The sequence below is a fragment of the Botryllus schlosseri genome, chromosome 2, assembly GCF_051294905.1.
Source record: "Botryllus schlosseri isolate E-star chromosome 2, Bs_hap1, whole genome shotgun sequence".
Taxonomy (NCBI): Eukaryota; Metazoa; Chordata; class Ascidiacea; order Stolidobranchia; family Styelidae; genus Botryllus; species Botryllus schlosseri.
The window spans coordinates 21,442,516-21,462,845 of NC_137237.1; the positions used below are offsets into that span (position 1 = coordinate 21,442,516).

Sequence of the window (20,330 nt, forward strand, 5' to 3'; positions counted from 1 at the left end):
CTTCATTGGGACAGATTAGGAAACAAATTCAGGAATTTCTATTTCTAACGACCTTTTACTATTTGGTGAGGCGAGATAGCGTATTGGTATAATCCAGGGCTACATTATTATTATATTCTTTATTCACAGTAAAACTGGTACAACACAGTGGCGCTTATCGCTTTTTCAAGCTATGTGCTGCCACGACATGAATTGTGATTATGTTCATAGTGTCTTTGTCTTCCGTAATCTTGGGGACGGCTTTCATTCTCTTCTCCTAGTCAATCCTCAGTCACCCTCACTAGCACGCGCCCCCAGCGTTGTCTCAGCTGCCGACTTGTAGCACGGCTCACTTTCGGTCTGGGCTTTTCAACGCACTACCGTAGTAGTGGGATCGGCGATGAGGAGCCCAGAGAAGAATCCAGGGCTACATCACCAATGTGTGTGGGTTCGAGTCCGACCGCGGTCGACTCCAGAATTCCTACCTAAGTGTTGGAGGTTTATCTAGGCTCCTCCACGTCATCTCATCCGCGTAAGCGGTGTCTTACAAAAAGCCTAGAAGTGGGCCGTGCTATAAGTCAGCAGATACGGAATCACAAATAAGAGTATCGGGCTGGTATAAATGACCATAGCAGTCGACAAACACCATGACTACCACAAACAAACTAATTTGCTGAGATTGACAACTCCAAATCCAAAATATTTTGCAAACATTTCGTAGTCAGCCTGTTAGACCTTGCTATCTCCAACATTTCATTTTTCCACAAACCCCAACAAAACATATCTCAATAGAAATGTGTTTGCATTGACAGGCTATTGGCAATATGACAATTAAAATGAGTTTGAACAGTCGGATATTTCATCTCAGGCGACTATTTTTATGATGTGAGTCCAATACGTTTAGCAATTATGGAACGAAACTGTCTCATGCGTTCTCTGATTACAAAAAATACAAATTAGATTTTCAATCATTTTACAACTTTAGAGGCTTCGCAGACCCCCTGAAAATGCTTCGCGGACCCCCGGTTGCGAACCGCTGGCCTACACCGAAATGCCTATTTCTATGGCTTATCCATCTTTTTTATTAGAGGGAGATGTAACCATATTGAATTCAAGACATCTAACGGTGTTAAATCGCGCAAGGCGAGAAGAAAATTTGCATAAAGTTGAGTAAATCTCAAAAAAAAAATATACTCCATAATTGAAGTTGATTGATGAGATCATTTTGGCCCCGCATTCGATCCCCTTAAAATTGAGGGTTTTGGGTGCGATGGTTACGGCTCTGCATGTAACAAATGATTACTAACGAGGAGGGTCATCCGAATTGCGTAAGCGGTGTTTCAAAAAAGCCTGGGAGTGGGCCATGCTCCAAATCGGCAGATGCGAAATCATAATAAAGAATAAATATCGGCCTCGCGTAACTGACCATGACCATTGTAGCCGAAAAATATCATGGATAATGCAAACACCAACAATAGAGAAAGCGCGTATCCAATCAGTAATTTGACTTTTATTGGAACACAAAGTGGTTGTGAGTAGCTTGCCCAACGGCAAATCGGGCTGGATGGCTGCATTTCCCTATCAACCTTCGCAAAGCCTTTGACGAAATTAAAGAATTCCAATTCTGAAGCATTCACAATAACGCACTGTCCGATTTCACGTTCCCACCAAAATGACTGTCACGAAAACCTGCCTTATGAAATATTGTAAGCACGAAAACGTGGCTTGTGGCGCTTATGGACGCACAAATAATATAATTTGAGGCAGAGAACGTGTATTTGCCCGTGTAATCTTGATAAGATAAGGTGTTTGAAATATTTGGCAAAATTAGTTCGATACTTTAACATTTCGATATTCTTGGCGACTCACCTGAAATAGCTTCGCGACACACTGGTTGGGAAGTATTGAACTAGTAATAGAAGACACGGGTCGAAATAACTAGCTGCTAAAGTCACAGATGAAAAATATGAAACTTGGATATACATCGAAGCACCTGCTAATCATATCAGGGGTGGCCAATCTGCGGCCGTAGAAGGAAAACTGTGCAGTATCTTCATGTAATTCACTTAGTATGCGTTGGCGGCCGCCAACATGCAATTTACATTTACGAATTGTGGCATTATGTGGCCCGAGTCGTCGCTATGTATCGTGTCGTGTGCATTAATATATATCACTTCACTGAAATGTAGGGTTGGAATTTATACTTAATGACGTCACGTTGCGCCATGAGGTTCACGTCCGCGTTCACACAGAACCTTTCAAAAATGTTCGCGTTCACACGAATCTGATCCTTTCAGAGGTTCGCACCATCCCTAATAAATTCATCTTTTTCATAGCAGTATTCACAACGTCATGCTCACGTTCGTGGTTGTCGTGCAAACCGCGATATTTCAGAGGTTCGCGTTCACAAACGAACCTTGTAAGGTTCTACATCAGAGGTCTCAAACTCAAATGTGCTCGCGGGCCAATTTCTTAGTTGTTGATGAGCCGCGGGCCGCATGATCAATAATAGGGGTATTCAATGTAAAATTTCCAAGATGGCCTTATTTGATGGGACCTTGCAGACAGGCATTCCACAAACAACGTGGAAATAAAATTTAATAAAGTATTATTCACGCTTGACACGGAAAAAATCACATTTTCACATTTTCAAATATTTGAATGAAATTGATTTTGTGCCGGGCATAATTTTTTAATCATGACATCGTAAAACTCTCGGGTTATAATATTGCAGCTTGTGCTTCCAATGAGATTTCCCTTAGCCCCTGGCCATTTTCAACACAATTTCTGATGGTACCTATATTAAAACCAGAAAGCCCATTCACATAAAATCGCGCGTATCGCGAGGACTATTTTCCAGTTGAATAAATTGGTCAAGAAAATATTCCACAGCATATAGGCCTAATTCCACAATGCATCTCGTACACTCTGATGTGGTGCTTCGTAACCCGATAGGGTCTACGGACCCTGGTTATAAGAGCCGCTGGAATAGAAATGTCCGATTGGCAAAGAATTCATTTGTGTTACAGCTGTAGAACGTACTGCTACCTTACTCGCCACCGATAATAACATGAATAAAGAGAACAAACAACACCCAGCATGTAACCAACTATACGACACGGCTCACGGGGGTCACAGAATGCCAATGATAGCCATACTGACCTGATTAGACAGCTATGTACCCTATGCAGCGCAAGCTACGACCTTTTGATAAATTACTCTATTTCCCATTACAGTTTCATAGATTGTTGCGTCCTAGGGATAACCAAGTCACCGTTGAGTCGCAAGTCCTCTTATTTAAACGTTTGACCCGACTCAACTCGAGTCATTTTTATTTAATCACCAAGTCAATCCGAAATCGAATAATTTTACGAGAAGGTCACACCAAACCAAATCAAAATTTTCAGTCGCGAATCATCAACGGGCAGAGGTGGTCAGTAACGAAGTACTTGTACTTTTTGAATTACTTGAAGTAGATTTTGCCTACTCACACTGCTTTTTAAGTAGTTATGATTTGAGACTACTTTTACTTCTACCTGACAGTTTTCAGTTTTGTAGGCAAAAATAAGCGTAGAATACCTACTTACTTGTGAACCACCGCTCCTACTTCTACTTGAGTATAAATTCCGGCATTACTTCTACTTCTACTTGAGTAGCGACGGTGACTACTTTGACCACTTCTGTCAACGGGTCATGTTTTATCATCATGAACTAGGAATGTGACGTAATAGCTGATCTTCTACCGCATGGTAGCTTTTAAAAGGGATGAGATGGTGAAGTTTGTTGAGATTTCAGTGATTTTTTATAGTAGTTTTAAGATGAACTTCAAGTTCTTATATCTAAAAAGATATATGGCACTTGAATATATTGTTGAATACTTGAAATTCTAAAATGCCGTTGCGGGCTGCACAAAATGACCATGACCAAGAAAAAACTAACTAGCATTAGCCTAACATTTGATGGCATGCCTACGTCATCGTTGAGTGCTTGGCCCGTTGGTCTAAAATGAAATAATGAGTTTTACCCGCGCACTGAGTAAGGTTATTCATTATTGATGAAACTACAAATGACAGTCAAGTTCCGCGCTGCCAAATTGTTCTTGGGCTGAAAATATTCCTTGGAAATCCCTACAATATTGGGCGCGGTGAAGTGGCCTTTGGAGGGAGAGAACTAACCCTGAATTTCAATAAAATTTACCGACAAGTTCTTATAAAATAATGATAGGCCATTTCGCTCCAGTCACACCGTCGTGAGTGCCATCTTTCGAATGATACCAAGCGCACTCTAATTACTGAAGGAGGATTAGTAGGCCTACTCAGGCGATATCTTTTACAGACAGGTAAATTAGGTTTACCATATTTTTGTGGCTCAAATTCCGGACACTCTTTAGCGTCCACTAGCGGGGTTTACGATGAGGTATGAACACATTGTCAGTCAGTATGACGTCACACTAGTAAAGCTTCGCCTATCTACTGTATACTAGTATACAGGAGTGGAGAGGACCATAGGTTATAAATTGAGCCATCTCTATAGTGAGCTCTGGTGTTTGCTTGGTTCTGCAACAGATTTCTTCACGGACAGGATGAAATCGTCTGGTGGACCTTATCCGGTCCGCCGATCGTGTGTTTGACAGTCTTGATATATTGTCAGGTCGCCACTGTTATCTGCTTGTGTGTTGTAACCAGGTCCGGAACAAAATTTTTTCATCCCCCTTCCGCCCAAAAATGCACTGACCTTGAGCCCACAATAGGGTAATCGATGCAGCTTACTGTATGCATTTGATTGTGAAATTTTGTGAATTAATTCTGTCAATAATATTGGTTCTTCCATATATTACTATAAAAAGCATCGGAAGGTTGCACATCCGGGGATATCCAAATTGTTATGGTCGCGACCTCATTTCCAAATTGAAAACGTTCCGTGGTCCAGCTCAAAAATTGATAGGCTGATTACTAAGAAAGGTCAGCTTACTCAGAATCACTCGCGGCCTATTTTGGAAGCTGATAATGTTCAACATCTTCGCGATCCCCAGGCTAAAGGCAAACAACCCCCAGGTTTAGAACAACTGTCTTTGAATAAACACTAAGCATCCAAACCGCCTTAACCAACTCAATGAATATACCGTTATCTTAAAATTGCGATTACAATTATAGACTTATTTCAGTAAACGATTGTTATTTTTATTAATTTTGATTGCATTTTCTGCGAGGGCGGTGCGCGGTCCCTGCATTAATATGAATATAAGTTGCACTAAATGAACATTTCAAATATCATATATTTGCTTTAAAATACTATTGTTTATGTCCATTTACGAAAAATATTTGAGCCTACTTCAAGCCTTCAAAATTCCGGACATTTCGGCATATTTTAAATTTCCTCCCGGACGCAGTTTTTACAGTTGAATTTTGGACATGTCCGGGAAATTCCGGACGTATGGCAAGAGCAACCCTAATAGGGTTAACATATTTAGGAAATCTGAAAAGACGACACTTTTTAAAATTTACAGACTTGCAAAACCGGAGGAACATCCTGAAAAAATGGTACATTTTTCCCACTTCGTGGTCGGTTGACTAAAACAAAAAAATCAACTTTCCGTCCATGCTCCCAAAATACCCGCCGGAGCGTTACTTCAGTGCTGATTTACTGTATGTAAGTATATTTTGCCATATATTTAACCAAAATTATCGAAAAAGAGGGCATTTGGGCGTCCTCCAAGGACACTTTCAAAAAAAGTTAAAAAAAAAAGTGGACAAATCCTCTTAAAAGAGGACGTATGGTAACCCTGCCATACAACATCCGACACATAGACGCTAGTCCGAATCCGGATTCGAGCCTCTGTCATTGGTGTCGTGCCGCTGGTGCTTAATCAACTGCGCCACTTGCTTTCCCACAACTACGCACTAGGGCTGGGCACAATGATTCGAGTGCTCGAATCTGAATCGAGTATCAATTTTAATGATTCGAGTCGAGTAGTAAAATACGATTTTTTCGAGTACTGATATTATACGCTCCTCGTCACTGAAGTAGAAGTAGAAGTAACGACGAAAATAATCTACTCAAGTATGAGTAGAAGTACTTCTTCAACAAGCCGACTAAAACTAGTTTTTCGAGTACTGATATTATACGCTTCTCGTCACTGAACGTTAATTTATTAACGAGGATTATAGTTTCCATACCATTTCCCACTGCAGAAACCTTGAAGCCTTGATTAGTCGTGTTGCAGCATGCGAAACATATAGTTCAAAGCTACGAACGTTGCTGGAAATGATACATTTCTGAATTACTGATCATCCCCCAACATTGTCACAAAGTGCAATGAAGTCGGTACGGTCGAAAAATTACCAAAGTATCTTTAAAATGATCGATAACAGACGTTATATTCTGAAAATGTCATAAAAGGTACATATTTGAACTTTTACATATTGCATTCTGTTATGACATCATAATGAGTGGTACTCGAATACTCGACTCGACGCTAAATACGCGATTCAGAACCGAATCACTCAGTTATTCGATTTTGCCCAGCCCTATAGGCACGTACTAGCTCAGCAAAGCTCTAGGTGGTCAAAGTAGTCAAGGAACCTACTCAAGTAGAAGTAGAAGTAGCGACGAAAAAAATTACTCAGGAACGAGTAGAAGTACTTCTTCAACAAGCCAACTAAAACTACTTGAAGTAGAAGTAGAATTGACTGACTTTAAATCTACTCAAGTAAGTAAGTAGTTTTGAAAACAGTCTTAATTAGTTCACATGGACTGTCAAAAGCTGCGAATTGAGCTATGCGGAAGGTGCAGAGAGCTTGATTCGTATTGATGCATCCTAGGAGGTATCAATTTTCGACAGAATAAGCATTCTTTCGCATCATTGGATGCAAGTTATAGTATTGATATGAAAATGCGATACTAACCCAATGTTTCCTAGAAAGCGCCGTTTTAGAGAATATCATGGCATGGAGCCCTACCCCATATTATAAGGCCCCAAGTTTAGGCGAAGAGCAATACGTAGAAGTTGTATCGAATACGGTTTCATCACTTTGCGTGACGTTAATGACAGATATTGTAGATCATAACAGTTATAATTAGTGTAGCTTTGTTTTCAGAAAATAGAGGCATTAATACTACACTTGCATTTATGCTTCAACATGTATGTTCTGGAGACAAAAGAACTGAAAGTAATTAGAACTCAAAGTATGGTACTCGCAATAGAAAGTGAAATACAAATACCACTTCTAAGAAGCGGAAAATATATCTCATGACTTTTGTCCATAAAGCTTCAAGGTGATCTGCTAAAACAGATGTAACGTTCAAAAAGGCTGGATTTTCCAGATTAGTAAGACACGTGATGGGCCGCTAGATTACGATATGATAGGTAATTGCAAGATCGCAAAACGGTAGTTTCAAACGTTATGGTGGGCCTTATTTACTGTGATGAAATATTTGATTTGGGCGACAATGCGGTGTGAGCGGAACCAAGCAATCCGGTACCGGGGCCTACGATAAGTTGTCAAAAAACCCTGAAATTCCTCAGGCTATCTTTCTTATTGGGAGAATAGACTACTTCTACTTGACAAACTGAAAATAGCGAAAAGTAAGTAAGTAGATCACAAAATATTACGAAGTAGAAGTAGAAGTAGAGAAAATCAGATCTACTTGAGTAAGTACCATGAGTAGAGGAAAACTACTTGAGTACTTCCAAAAAGTAGAAGTACTTCGTTACTGACCCCCTCTTGGTATACATAATGCAGTGATAAATGGTATTTATGTTAGTTACCTTCAATATGAACCGCATTGACTTTCACGAAAAGAACTTTGCATTATTGCATTTGATATCACATTTTTCGCAACGGATATGATGCATCGATTAGCAATGCCAAGTCGATGGTCATCAATTTTGATAAGAAATATTGCTACAGCATTTGGTTGCTTTTTGAGCAGGTTCGAAGTGAATAAATAATAATCTTTCCAACGTTCATTTTTTGTGCATGCGATTTTCCAAATTTCCAAGGTGCGCATACCAAGTAGGACAACGAACTATGGTTTCGCACAGTCCGTACATGTAACCGACCTGGATAGATCGCCATTTCTTGCTGCCACCGTGGCGAGACGCGCAGTTGAGTCCATACTTGAGCAGGAGGACGTTGCAGCGGTGTATGATGTTTTAGTGCTCAAGTATCTGTATTCATATCCATTCGTATGACGATACCATCCATCACTAGTGAACCCAACTGAAAAAAAGCACAATAACGCTGAAGTAACGATTTAGACCTAACTGGGGGGGGGGGGGAGGGGGGAGGCATCTGAAGGGGCGCGAAGAAGCGGTCAACTGAAAAATATGTTCGCGCTCTGCGCGATTTACGTCCAATTCAAGCGTGTTTCTCTAAAAATAGACCGAATTTCATATTTTTGAATTCTCTCATCAACAGTCATAACCTTCCATGCCATCAAACAATCTGTTCGGGTTGCTAGCATCCCGGTTGGATTTTGTGATATGACGATAAGGGCGGCGCGAAAATTTTCAGTATCATAAAGGGGGGCGTGTTTAAAAAGAGGTTGAAAACCACTGTTCTAGGAGGTACAGAACTTCATTATTTTACATTTATTTACATTTTACATTCAGCGTATCGCATTCTTTATTAATCAAGTACTCAAATCACTGCAGTAGGAAAATCACAGATATCACACTCCCGTTGTTCTCAATATGTTCGTTGCTTTTTGCGGCTGTATCGTGCAGTGATTTCCTTCGAAGCTTAAAGGGCGAGCCCAAGAACAATATTCCTTCGAAACAATATCATTTTTCCACTAAATCTACATGTTACGTTATCGCGATATGAATGTGTTCGCATTTCGAACGCACAATAGAATGAAACTGCACTTGAATCGTAGCATCAATGTTGCGAATAGGATCTTTGGTTAGTTTTCTGACAACATTCGAGAAGATGCTTCACCGTAGAAAGGCATTTTAGCCGATGGGATGGTACGGTGGGCGTTAAAAACAGGAATGCAATGCTATGCAAACCCACACAATCCGAGTCATAGATAACGGTTATTTATGGATAGGCTTTGGCTTCATTCACTTCTTATCTATGCAATACACAAATCAACAAATCTTTCAAGAACAACGTGCAGTATCCTCGTGGTTGCAAAGCCAACACTTCCACCTTCCTGAATAATTATTACTTACATACACAAGATTCACGATTAACACACAGTTATATCGGCCAGGATTGCCAACTGCGGGATGGCTCTTAGGGGTATCGCAGAATATTGACAAACTGACTGACAAGATATGTATGATTTGGAAATAAGATACTAATGGTGGTGGACTTGCATCATGATTGAGGATTATTTGCGTTCCATCATACCTGCAGATTTCTCAGTTCATAGACCCAAATCATGCAAACAAAACCACTTCGGAAATTTTTTGAAGTGTTTCCATCCTTTTATGATCTATCCTTTTTGTTAGCATGTTTGTAAGTCCAATAAGGAATTATGTGGATTATTACAGGGCAATTTTGAGTAAAACGAGAAGTCATAAAAAGTGACATTTCTCACAGACTAGACTTCAGATTTTTTTTGTATTTTAGTGATTGGTTTGAAACAGCAAAAAACAATACCTAAAAATTTTACTTCACTAAAATTTTGCAAAATTTTGTTACATGGTGATATTTTTCGTTCATAAAAGAGAAGATTTCTCATTTCACAGACGCACGTCACGAAAACAAAACCACTTCTAACCATTTTTAAAGTGTTGCATTGTTACTTGATGCATGAGTAAGCTATATTTGTTCATATTCTTCTTTTCATTAGCGTTTTCCTACGTCAAATAAATAATTATTGTGATTAATACCGAGAAATAATGAGTAAAATAAAAACACAATAAATAAACAATTTTGGCCAACTAAAACTTTTGAAGTTACATGGTGATATTACAGAGTTTGTAGTAGGCTACAAACGAAGGCGGTACGAATACGAAGTAGGCAAATTTTTCCTATGGATCAGCAAGTCTAGTGGCCTCACCAGGTAATGAAATATATGCCTATGCCTCAACGATCTAGACTCGACCTGAGATCATCAGTCCAAGAACAAGAAAGCGTGTCTAAGCCTTAATGGTGTAGTTTGCATTACAAGCAGGCTATTTCAATGGTCAGTAGTAGTATATAAACTGCTCAGTTACTTAATAATTCGATGTAATGCAATATACAGATTCATCGGACGTAAGACATCAATGTGCTTACTCTAATTTTATTTTTAACAACCTCTAATACTTGATTAGATACACGAGTAAGCAACACCTGTAACAAATCTCATTCACTAATTGTTATAGTTGAAGAAAGTCGCAAGCAAGTGCCAACGTGATAAACGCAAAATTCAGGTGCCAACCAACATGAATAGCCTATGTGCCAAAATTCCAATACTTTGCATTCAAACATGCCAAATGCAGGACCTAAACAGCATTTCGACAGCCACCCCAAAAAAGTGTTGGTCTTGGGCCCCAATAGGGTACTAAACCGAACCTCTGGGGGCTTAGCCCCTCCAGACCCCCATCAGGTTGTTCGTTTTTGCCGCAACTCGGAGATTTGTTGTACAGTTCAGTGAGTCGTCTTATTTCGTCGCGTGAAGCGCGGATATTCCTAATAATTCATGATTGCTCGGACAATATGATCGAGAATTGCATGTATATTAGGGTTGTTCAGAATTGACCGACTTTCAAAAAGTCCAGGTTTTCAGTCCGATTCCCATGCCTTATACCTTAAAAACATATTCTGGCTACTTTTTTTCGTAACTCGTCCCCTGCATCCGTGTGCACATTGAGCTGGAAGAATAGCAGCAGAAAATAGGGGATTCCCCTAAAATCTGAGTGTCACGATTTTACCTAGCCTAGTTAAAGTGACATATAACATGGATTTATGCAGCTGTTGCGGTTTGGAGTGCTACAAAACCCCACTATATAAGGCATTGCTAGTTCAAGATATCATTTCCATGTCCCACACTGCCTTAGAACTGCTCAAAACTACCTAAAACTGATAGTCATTTTGTTGGATCACATATCCTACACCCCTCAAACCTACCCGGCACTGTTCATCAATTTCCTGGATCCCCATGTGCAAGAATACAACTGTAAATGTAACATCCACTCACAGCCACATTATAAACATCACAGGAAACGAAAAAATAAGGCAAAGACAGAGATCAACTTGGCAAAATATTACATAAATCAGGTGGATGAAATGGTTGCTTTCGAGAAATCTGCATATCTGTTCCGGTGATCTTCCACAGCTTGTAGGAGGCTCGCTCGCTGTTTTTTGTCATCTGTTATGAACGCAGCATAGTCGGTATTCAATTTTACCACACGCTCTGCTGCATCATTAACTACTTCAACAGTATTCACATATTCTTGAGCAGTCACGAAATCCGGATCAGTATGCCATTCCGAAACTGGAAGACTCAACCAATCATGTTCCACATGTATAGCATCAAATAGAAACCACGATTCTGGCCCAATCAAATCGACCATACTCATTGACTCAGAGACAGAGTCAGAGATCAGACTGAGAGGCATACCTCTGCGAAATTTTTCAGGGATTGGCATTTTCAGCAATTTAGCAGCCATCGCTGCCTTCAGTTTGTCAAGAATCTTTGGATTAGCTGAGAACATGGTAAATACCACCATTTCCTCAGTTAGATACCAATGATGTTTTCGCAATTTCTTGTATGCCACATCAGCAACAGTGAGATCGCATAATGAAAAGTTTTTCATGTCATGAATGAATTTGAGATCATTCCAAGGTGTGTCACATGCAATACCAGTTTTCAACCAAGCTGGAACATAAAACAAAGCAATGAATGTATTGATTTGTTCCAACTTTTCAATGAACTCTTCAGAATAGTCCATTTGCTCACTCCACATGAACATTTTTTGACAGTACAGGACTTGACTCGTCCATCTAGCGCTATGAGTAGCACCAGGCTTGCGAAAACGATGCTCAACATATTTGTCATCCAAAATCGCCAAGGTCCCTGTTGCATATTCTCTGTAGTCATCTCTTATCAAGACTTCTTTCTTCTTTCCATCATTGGGTTTCATCAGTGGAATTATTTCTTGCTTTACTTCATCAGCTTTCATCGCCAACCAGCTGCCTTCAATAAACTTCTGCGTTTTATAGTATCTTGATTTATCAATATGTTTCCACTTCTTCTTGAAGGTATTCAAATCCTGTTTTCATGGCCTGTGGTTGTCGATCCAAACAAACACTTCCAAACCTCTCGAATGACCAGTTCATAAATATGATGGCGACAGGCATTGTAGAAAACTTTCCTGTTAATCAATTCTTCAAGTAACGGAACCGCACCTTTGTTTTTACCAGTGTTTGAGGATGTTGTGTCAAACACAAGAGCTCTAACAGATTTTGTTAAATTCCAAAGTTCCAGCAGTTCAAATGATGCATCAGCCTGTGCTTTTCCTGTAGCACTTTCCGACTATGCTGCGTTCATAACGGATGACAAAAAACAGCGAGCGAGCCTCCTACAAGCTGTGGAAGATCACCGGAACAGATATGCAGATTTCTCGAAAGCAACCATTTCATCCACCTGATTTATGTAATATTTTGCCAAGTTGATCTCTTTCTTTGCCTTATTTTTTCGTTTCCTGTGATGTTTATTATGTGGCTGTGAGTGTATGTTACATTTACAGTTATATTCTTGCACCTGGGGATCCAGGAAATTGATGAACAGTGCCGGGTAGGTTTGAGGGGTGTAGGATATGTGATCCAACAAAATGCTATCAGTTTTAGGTAGTTTTGAGCAGTTCTAAGGCAGTGTGGGAAATGGAAATGATATCCTGAACTAGGAATGCCTTATATAGTGGGGTTTTGTAGCACTCCAAACCGCAACAGCTGCATAAATCCATGTTATATGTCACTTTAACTAGGCTAGGTAAAATCGTGACACTCAGATTTTAGGGGAATCCCCTATTTTCAGCTGCTATTCTTCCAGCTCAATGTGCACACGGATGCAGGGGACGAGTGACAAAAAAAAGTAGCCAGAATATGTTTTTAAGGTATAAGGCATGGGAATCGGACTGAAAACCTGGACTTTTTGAAAGTCGGTCAATTCTGAACAACCCTAATGTATATTGCTATCAATTTTTTATCCCTTCTGCTCATGTAATCTGATTTACCGGTAGAGATGAGGGAGGTGTCTTGGCAACTGTAGGGTCCGTAAATAATAATTAAACATATTCGGGCCAGCGGACCGGTGGTATAATGACTTCGTTAGGTGATGTTATTTCGTGACCTTCTGTCTACTTTGTCAAAATATATTGACATCGCCCATACGTACTAAATCTAACGACGCTCACGATTTCAAATTGGTTATTTCTTCACAGGCAAATTGTTTTTCCATGCATGATGACATTTGTCTTGTGGGATTCAGATTTGCAGGACAGGAACATTCGACGCCAACCATTTAGTCGTGAAGGTCTTCTCGCTTCGATCGTTCTGGCACACTTCTGACAGTCGCATGTTATTAGGGTTACCATATTTTGGAATGGGGAAAGGAGGACACTTTTTCAAAATTATGAGACTTCCCATAGTGGAGTAAAATCCGGAAAAATGGTAAATTTATCACGAAATTGTGGTTCGACGTATGGTAACCCTAATGTTACATGGCCTTAAACTTTATATGTTTCGGTGCGTCGTGACGCAGTAATAACCGACGTCGAAATGCCCATTTCTATAAATCATGCCCATTTTTTCTTGATGAATAGCACCCAATAATCAAGATATTTGTCTACCTTAATTCGCACACAGCGCGAAAAAATTTGAAAAACTATCCTAAATTTAAAAAAATCTACAATTTATGCTAATTCACGAAATTCACGACCCTATTCGAGCTCCGACCCCCATTTGAGGGGGTTGGGGTGCGGCAGGTGCGGTCCTGGCCAAATGCCAACACTGGCATCGGCTGCTATTACGTAAAAGGTCCGCACACGGTGGATGTTTCCGAGCAACTCATACCGATTCCAATATTTCTTTTTTTTCTAGGCAGTGACACGCAATCCTATCGCGCAGAAAAACTATTTCAAACTTTGCAGTATAAACGCCTCAGGAACGCTCCTCACTTGTGAACTAGAAAATCACAGATACCAAGAATTGCGTCCAAACGACAAAAGTTACGGGCTCACTGTACTTGATATGCTATTATAGGTTTATTGGAATTATTCCATGCCAGAAAAAATGAGAAATGGACAATTTTCAGTCGCATCCGAATTTTAATTGGCTTCATTCGCACCACGATTGTCCTTCACCCCTAATTTTTTTTCATTCGCACAAGTGCGAACCGTCACACAGGTTGAAAAGCACTGAACTAGACTACATCATTTCTGTTGAACTGCACCTATGTTTACAATCATTCAATGAATAAGTCTTTACATCTAAATGATGAGCTAGCACTCACGCAATTGAATATCGATCATATAGAGTGCGTCAATATTAGGGCGGGACACAATGGTTCTAGTGCTCGAATACGAATCGAGTATTGATTGTAATAATTCGAATCGAGATATGAGACGCGAATATTTCTAGTACTGGAAATTATACACCTCCGTCTCGCTGCGCGGTATGTTGCTATCCACGGGAATTATAGTTTTGACACTTTATTCCTGTCGTCATAGCCTTGAAACCACGACTATAGTCGTATCAAGTACAAATATACGGACGTTAGTAAAAATGACATTTCTTCGAAGTAATGACCAGCCTGCAGCATTTTCACAAATATAATGAAATAGCTGCGGTCGAAAAAAATCTAAAACAAAATTATAATATCTTCAATGCTATATATAGTAGCAAGTAGCCTACTGGCATTACTTTCTGTGTGGTCTCACTTCGCACACAAGGAACATTTTAGCTGGTGCCCTCCAACCGGTTGTATCGTGCACCCGAGGGCCTTGGGGTGTCATTTTTAACGGGTGTACCACTTTGATGGGGTGTACTAGCGTGCACCAGATACCGCATCAACTGTATTCAATACCTTTAGTAATATTTAAAGTCAGACAATGTTACTGTCTGGATACGTGTGACTATTCAGGAACATTAACGAGACAACCGAAAGGATAGTTTTACCTTTAGTGCAATTCCCCTGCTCGATTTTCAATCCAGTAGGACACAGTCGATTGCGATATCTGACGTTCTGCATGGAACACTCCGCCCAATTTCCCCAACTGACAGTACAAGCGGCATCTGATGTTGGAAGTTATATCATTACGTATGCTAGTTAATAACTACCGCAATGAAGATTGTAAGATCACACTATGGTATAATACTGATAATAATCCCACGAGCGAAAGAAATGACAGCCAATCAATTTGTTTTTGGTAATTAGGACCGCATGGGCATAAGGACGAATGATATACGATTTTGTGGTGATGGAGGTATTGTGATCTAATATTAAAGACGCAAGAACTATGTGGTATAGGCTAGGGCTCTTCAACCGCGTTTATCGTACCCCCAAGCTAGGGTGTACCGAAATATTAAAAGGGTGTACCACTTAGATGGGGTATACTGGGGTGTACCATATACTCATTAAAACGGACCAATGACTATAGCTATCACAGTTTATGTATCAGAACATGTTGACCGAGTATGCAATATCGTACAATGTTCAAATCAACTGTACGCAACTTGTAAATATCATTCCTTTTGTGACATAAGTAAGCGAATGCTTCTTCTCATCGTTTGAACGTTGGTAATGGACTTATTGGGAATTTGTGAAGTAGAACACGATGGAGTTGACATGTGTTCAGCTTGCGATATCTGTCTATAATGATTCTTGAGGAATCCGCCACGAGAGTTCGGACATTTTGAATTGGTTCTTCCTGCGATATGCTTATGAATAGCGCAGTGTACATAATTGCAGGGCTCCGTAGACATATATGAGCAATGGGCATGCGAGATTATAGCATGCGACACTTGGGCATGCGACAATTGGGCATGCGATAGGGCAGTGTTGGGATGACTCGAGTCACCTTTTTTGCATGACTTGACTTGACTCGAGTCACTTTGCTAAAATGACTTGACTTGACTTGACTTGACTCGGTGTATCAGAAATGTGGATTGACTCGTGACTTGGAGCAAAATTCACGAGTCAATTTCAAGCCATCAATTAATCGGAGTCGATAAAAATCACTGTATCTTGCATATGTTCGGATTGTTCGCGAAATGCTGGTGTAACCCGTGAGAACGACCAATCATTCAATGACCGTACATTTACGGGGCCTCCATTGTTCTCTCACAAATAAATTGACCACAAACGAAGTGATCGAAGCTTACAGCTCACCTCGTAGTAAACTAGTAGTAAAGTAATACAATAGAAAATTGTATATTTCTGTTCTCTGTTCTTACCTTAACCAAACCTCTTGTTTTATTGATTTTGAATTTGAATATAGTTTATAAACTCCTCAATCATTGACGCAGGCTCAAATTGTTTCATATCACCATGTAAATGGGTAAAGGGTAATGTATTGCATCTTATTAATTCATCTTATCAATTCGGGATACAGCGCCTTCTTGGGTGTATATTCAACTCTATATTCGTTCATCGGTTCAAAAGCAATGACCACTCAACCTGTATTACAAACAGCTAGGAAAATGTAATGACGTAATCATCCCTCATACTACGAAATAGCAACTCGACTTGAATTTTGACTTGACTCGTGACTTGACTTGACTTGACTCGACTTGACTCGAGTCACCTCCAAAAATCGAGTGACTTGACTTGACTCGAGTCATCTTCGAAAACCGATTGACTTGACTTGACTCGAGTCAAAATGTGCAATGACTCTTGACTCGAAGGTAGTGACTTGATCCCAACACTGGAGGGTAAGTCTAGGAGTAAGGGTATATATAGCATCTAATTTCGGGGTTATATTTCGGGTTAGGGTTAGTTTTGGGGTTACAAGGTCACATGCTGAAATGACGCATGCTAAAGTGTTCCATGCTCAACTATCGTTTTCCATTGTGTCGCATGGTCATATGTCGGGCAACTAATTGCAGGGGGTAGCCAGGGGTCTCGGCGGAGGGGGTCGATTTCGAGAACCAATGTGTTAGATTATGGTCCGATAACCTCGAGCCCTGATTATTATTCAGCATTCTCAACATTTTGCAGCCTTGTTCATCCTTATTTCAACAGGCCAAAGGTGGCCAACTTGCCGACGAAAGGTCGCCTGCAGCCATTTCACAATAATTGTGCGGTCCTCTACACCAGGGGTCGCCAACTCAAAACGGGTCGCGGGCCACTTTTCAAAATAAGTCAAGGCCGCGGGCCGCATGACTTCAATATCAAGATAGAAATAGGCAACGGAGTTTAACAGCCACGTTTTTATAACTCCACGTCAGTACAGCGCTGTCCTCTCTAACACGGGAGACGGGCATAGTTACCACAAAGGAAATAATATTTTATTGAAGAAATACAACAACAACAAAAAAATCATGATCATCACTTTCATTCTATTTTGTACTATGAGCTGCACACGGTACCTGACAACACTCTTCAGTAACTAAAGAAGATGTGAATATGTGGCCAACCTTTTTGCTATTCACGGCCGCATTTGATTAGCCTACTTATGTTGGCTACGGCTGCATTCCAGTGCATAGTCGTAATGAACTAATTGCAGTCCGAATCCCCACGTTAAACTGTCAATGTCCAATGCCGATGAACTCCAGACCAATCTATTTACTCCTATCGGTTTACTCTGCGCACCGACATCGTGATGAGCACTCCTGTTATAAATACCCCCAGGGGTGGCCTTGTTGGTCGCGCGAAGCGCGGAAATTTTTTCACATTCTCGAGTGAACTTCGTTAGTTTCACATACACTATCATATATTTATCTTTACTCAGCCCATGTGATCAAGTTTGCCGATAGTTGATGCAGGAGGTGTCTTCGAAAATTTAGGGAAGCCATTAATGCTGTGCTGCATCTATGGGCGGTCCAATTGGTGTTAGACCCCTCTGTTGCATAATGTTATTTCTTGACATCCCATCAGGATGGATGGAAAGATGTTGGATTTGCCCAAATGTAGACCTACCAGAAACAAATTTCATTCGTGATGAGGAGAACACGATTAAAAATTGGTATTCGTTTATGGGGCGCATCATTTTCCTGTGCTGTTCGCATCTGTACTGTGGGGCTCAGATTACAAAATACATTACTAAATTAAAATCGAAAATCAACTCGCATGGAACCGCACGTGGCGAGAAGAAAATTTCAAGAATTCTTCAAACCTCTCATTAATTAGGAAGTCAATTCGTATATTCAATTTGCGTATTGATGTCCGCCAACACATCCTAATTGAAATAAGTGTTGACGGTAACATAATTTTCCTTCTACTGCCGCAGATTTGGCCACCCCTGAACTAAAGAATCGATATTGGGATTAGCTGGACCAGGGGTTCTCAAAGGGTGGGCCACAGAGCATTTTGAGGTGGGCCACAGAGCCATTTGGAAAATTTCAGAACTAAGGTAACTTTAGTTATATTTCTTATGTTATTCGCCAAAAATATATTCGTATTATCTAATTATAAGTAGGCTATAAAAAGCTTTTCATCCGACTTTGATTAGACGTAGTGGCACGTATGAAGTCAGCATGTACAAATCGAAAACGTTAGGAAGAAACGGTGGCTTTTTCTACTGGCTATGACAACCTACGGCTAACAGCAACGAAAATAATTTCAAATGTATAAAAACTGGAAGATAATGCTGAAGTAACCAAGTATTCCGGCAGGGTCATGTCGTATTTCGTTGAAAGGGGTATGCAATGAACTCGCAATGAAGTGCAATTGATGTACTGATTTACTGTACTTAGGCAGGCCGTATTATTGCAATCTAAACATAGCCATAGTTGCAAATTATTAGCAACTTCTGACCGAGGTATACTGCACCACCGCAACAACGAATCTTAATGGATCGAGGATTTATCGGAGCGCATTAATCTTTGAAGTCGGTTTAAAATGTCCGGCCTGGAAATCCCTGTACTTACTGAAAGAGTGACAGGAATTGATTGTATCATTGGATTGAATATTCTGACATCGCAACTTCAGTTGTTTTGGTACAAGACACGCAAAGTACATCATGCATATTGAAAAATCTGTCTCCATTTCCCTGTAGTACCCCATTCACCAATGAATTGTTCGATGCTGGCCCAGAATGAATATAATATTCCCCACAATAGTATCACTAAAGTCCCAATCACACAGTGCGGAGATCTGATCATTGTGTTTCGCGACGGAAATGGAGCAGCGGACGAAAATAATATACTTAGAAGTTTTAGCTTATGGTCTACCAGGGCCGTAACTGCCGCACCCAGATCCCCAATTGGGGGAGCTAGAAGGGGCCCAAGGTTACTTCGTTGGTCGTTTGTTGGAGGATATTTATTAAACTTGAATTTAGTTTCGCGCTTCGCGCGATTTCTTATTCCGGGAGATCGAGATTTAAATGTCATCAGTTAGAGAAAAATGCGCATCTTTTAGAGAAATAGGCATTCGGCGATGTCCGTGACCACGAATTAAACAGGATTATGACTCAAAGATGTCAGGTGGGCCACAGCATATTTTTAAATCGGAAAATGGGCCACGGCCAAGAAAGGGCTGAGAACCCCTGAGCTGGACACAGTAGGCCTACTTGCTGGAGAACGACCTCCTCGTAAAGCTTGATCTTTTGCGGAGCCTGAAGTCATTTTATAAGCGTCTCGGACGTGGCATTATTGGGCCATTGTACGTCAAGGAAGTATGCCCATTCATATCAGCAAATCATTCATCCGTGGAATGATATTACCATCGCCGAAGCCGCATCAGCGAGTGTGGAATAGTGATATTGAGCACAGGAGAATACCACACTTTGAACAACAACAACATTGAATTTAAACTGAAATCAATCTCAGCATTTCAAAATGCTTTACTAAGTGGTCTTCCGAAATTTCAAATCAGGTCGCGGGCCGCAAAATATGACCTCGCGGGCCGCATGCGGCCCGCGGGCCGCGTGTTGGTGACCCCTGCTCTACACATTATTAAATTTACATGTGTTGGCGGCCGTTAATGCGCAATTTGAATTACCGAATTGGTTTCTAAATATTGGAGAGATTTAAATTAAAGTTTAAATCTTATTCATGCTTTGCGGGATTCAGGATGACTTGGATGTTTGGTTTTAATTATAATAGTGTAATCTTTGCCTCCCTGTACAATCGCCAATCGCAGAGGCAAACGCAAATCGCAGAGGAAAATGATGCACCCCGTAAAGAAATATCAAGTCGGAATCGTGTGCGTCTCGCGCATGAACGTTTTTCTGGTACGTTTTGGCGATGCCA

At 40.5% G+C, this 20,330-nt stretch overlaps 1 protein-coding gene across 3 annotated transcripts in view; it reads right to left on the reverse strand.

The window, feature by feature from the left end:
- Nucleotides 1-20,330, reverse strand: part of LOC145456493 (uncharacterized) — a 90,507-nt gene that overhangs the window by 46,684 nt on the left and 23,493 nt on the right. For 2 of the 3 annotated variants that reach the window (XM_080334619.1, XM_080334612.1), the window contains 2 exons: nt 15,096-15,212; nt 8,042-8,201 (listed from right to left, as the gene is read on the reverse strand). In XM_080334619.1, coding sequence (XP_080190745.1) covers nt 8,042-8,201; nt 15,096-15,212 — 277 coding nt within the window. Of the gene's footprint in view, nt 1-3,748; nt 6,238-8,041; nt 8,202-15,095; nt 15,213-20,330 lie in introns of those variants that run through there. The other variant, XM_080334628.1, reaches the window with a different exon arrangement.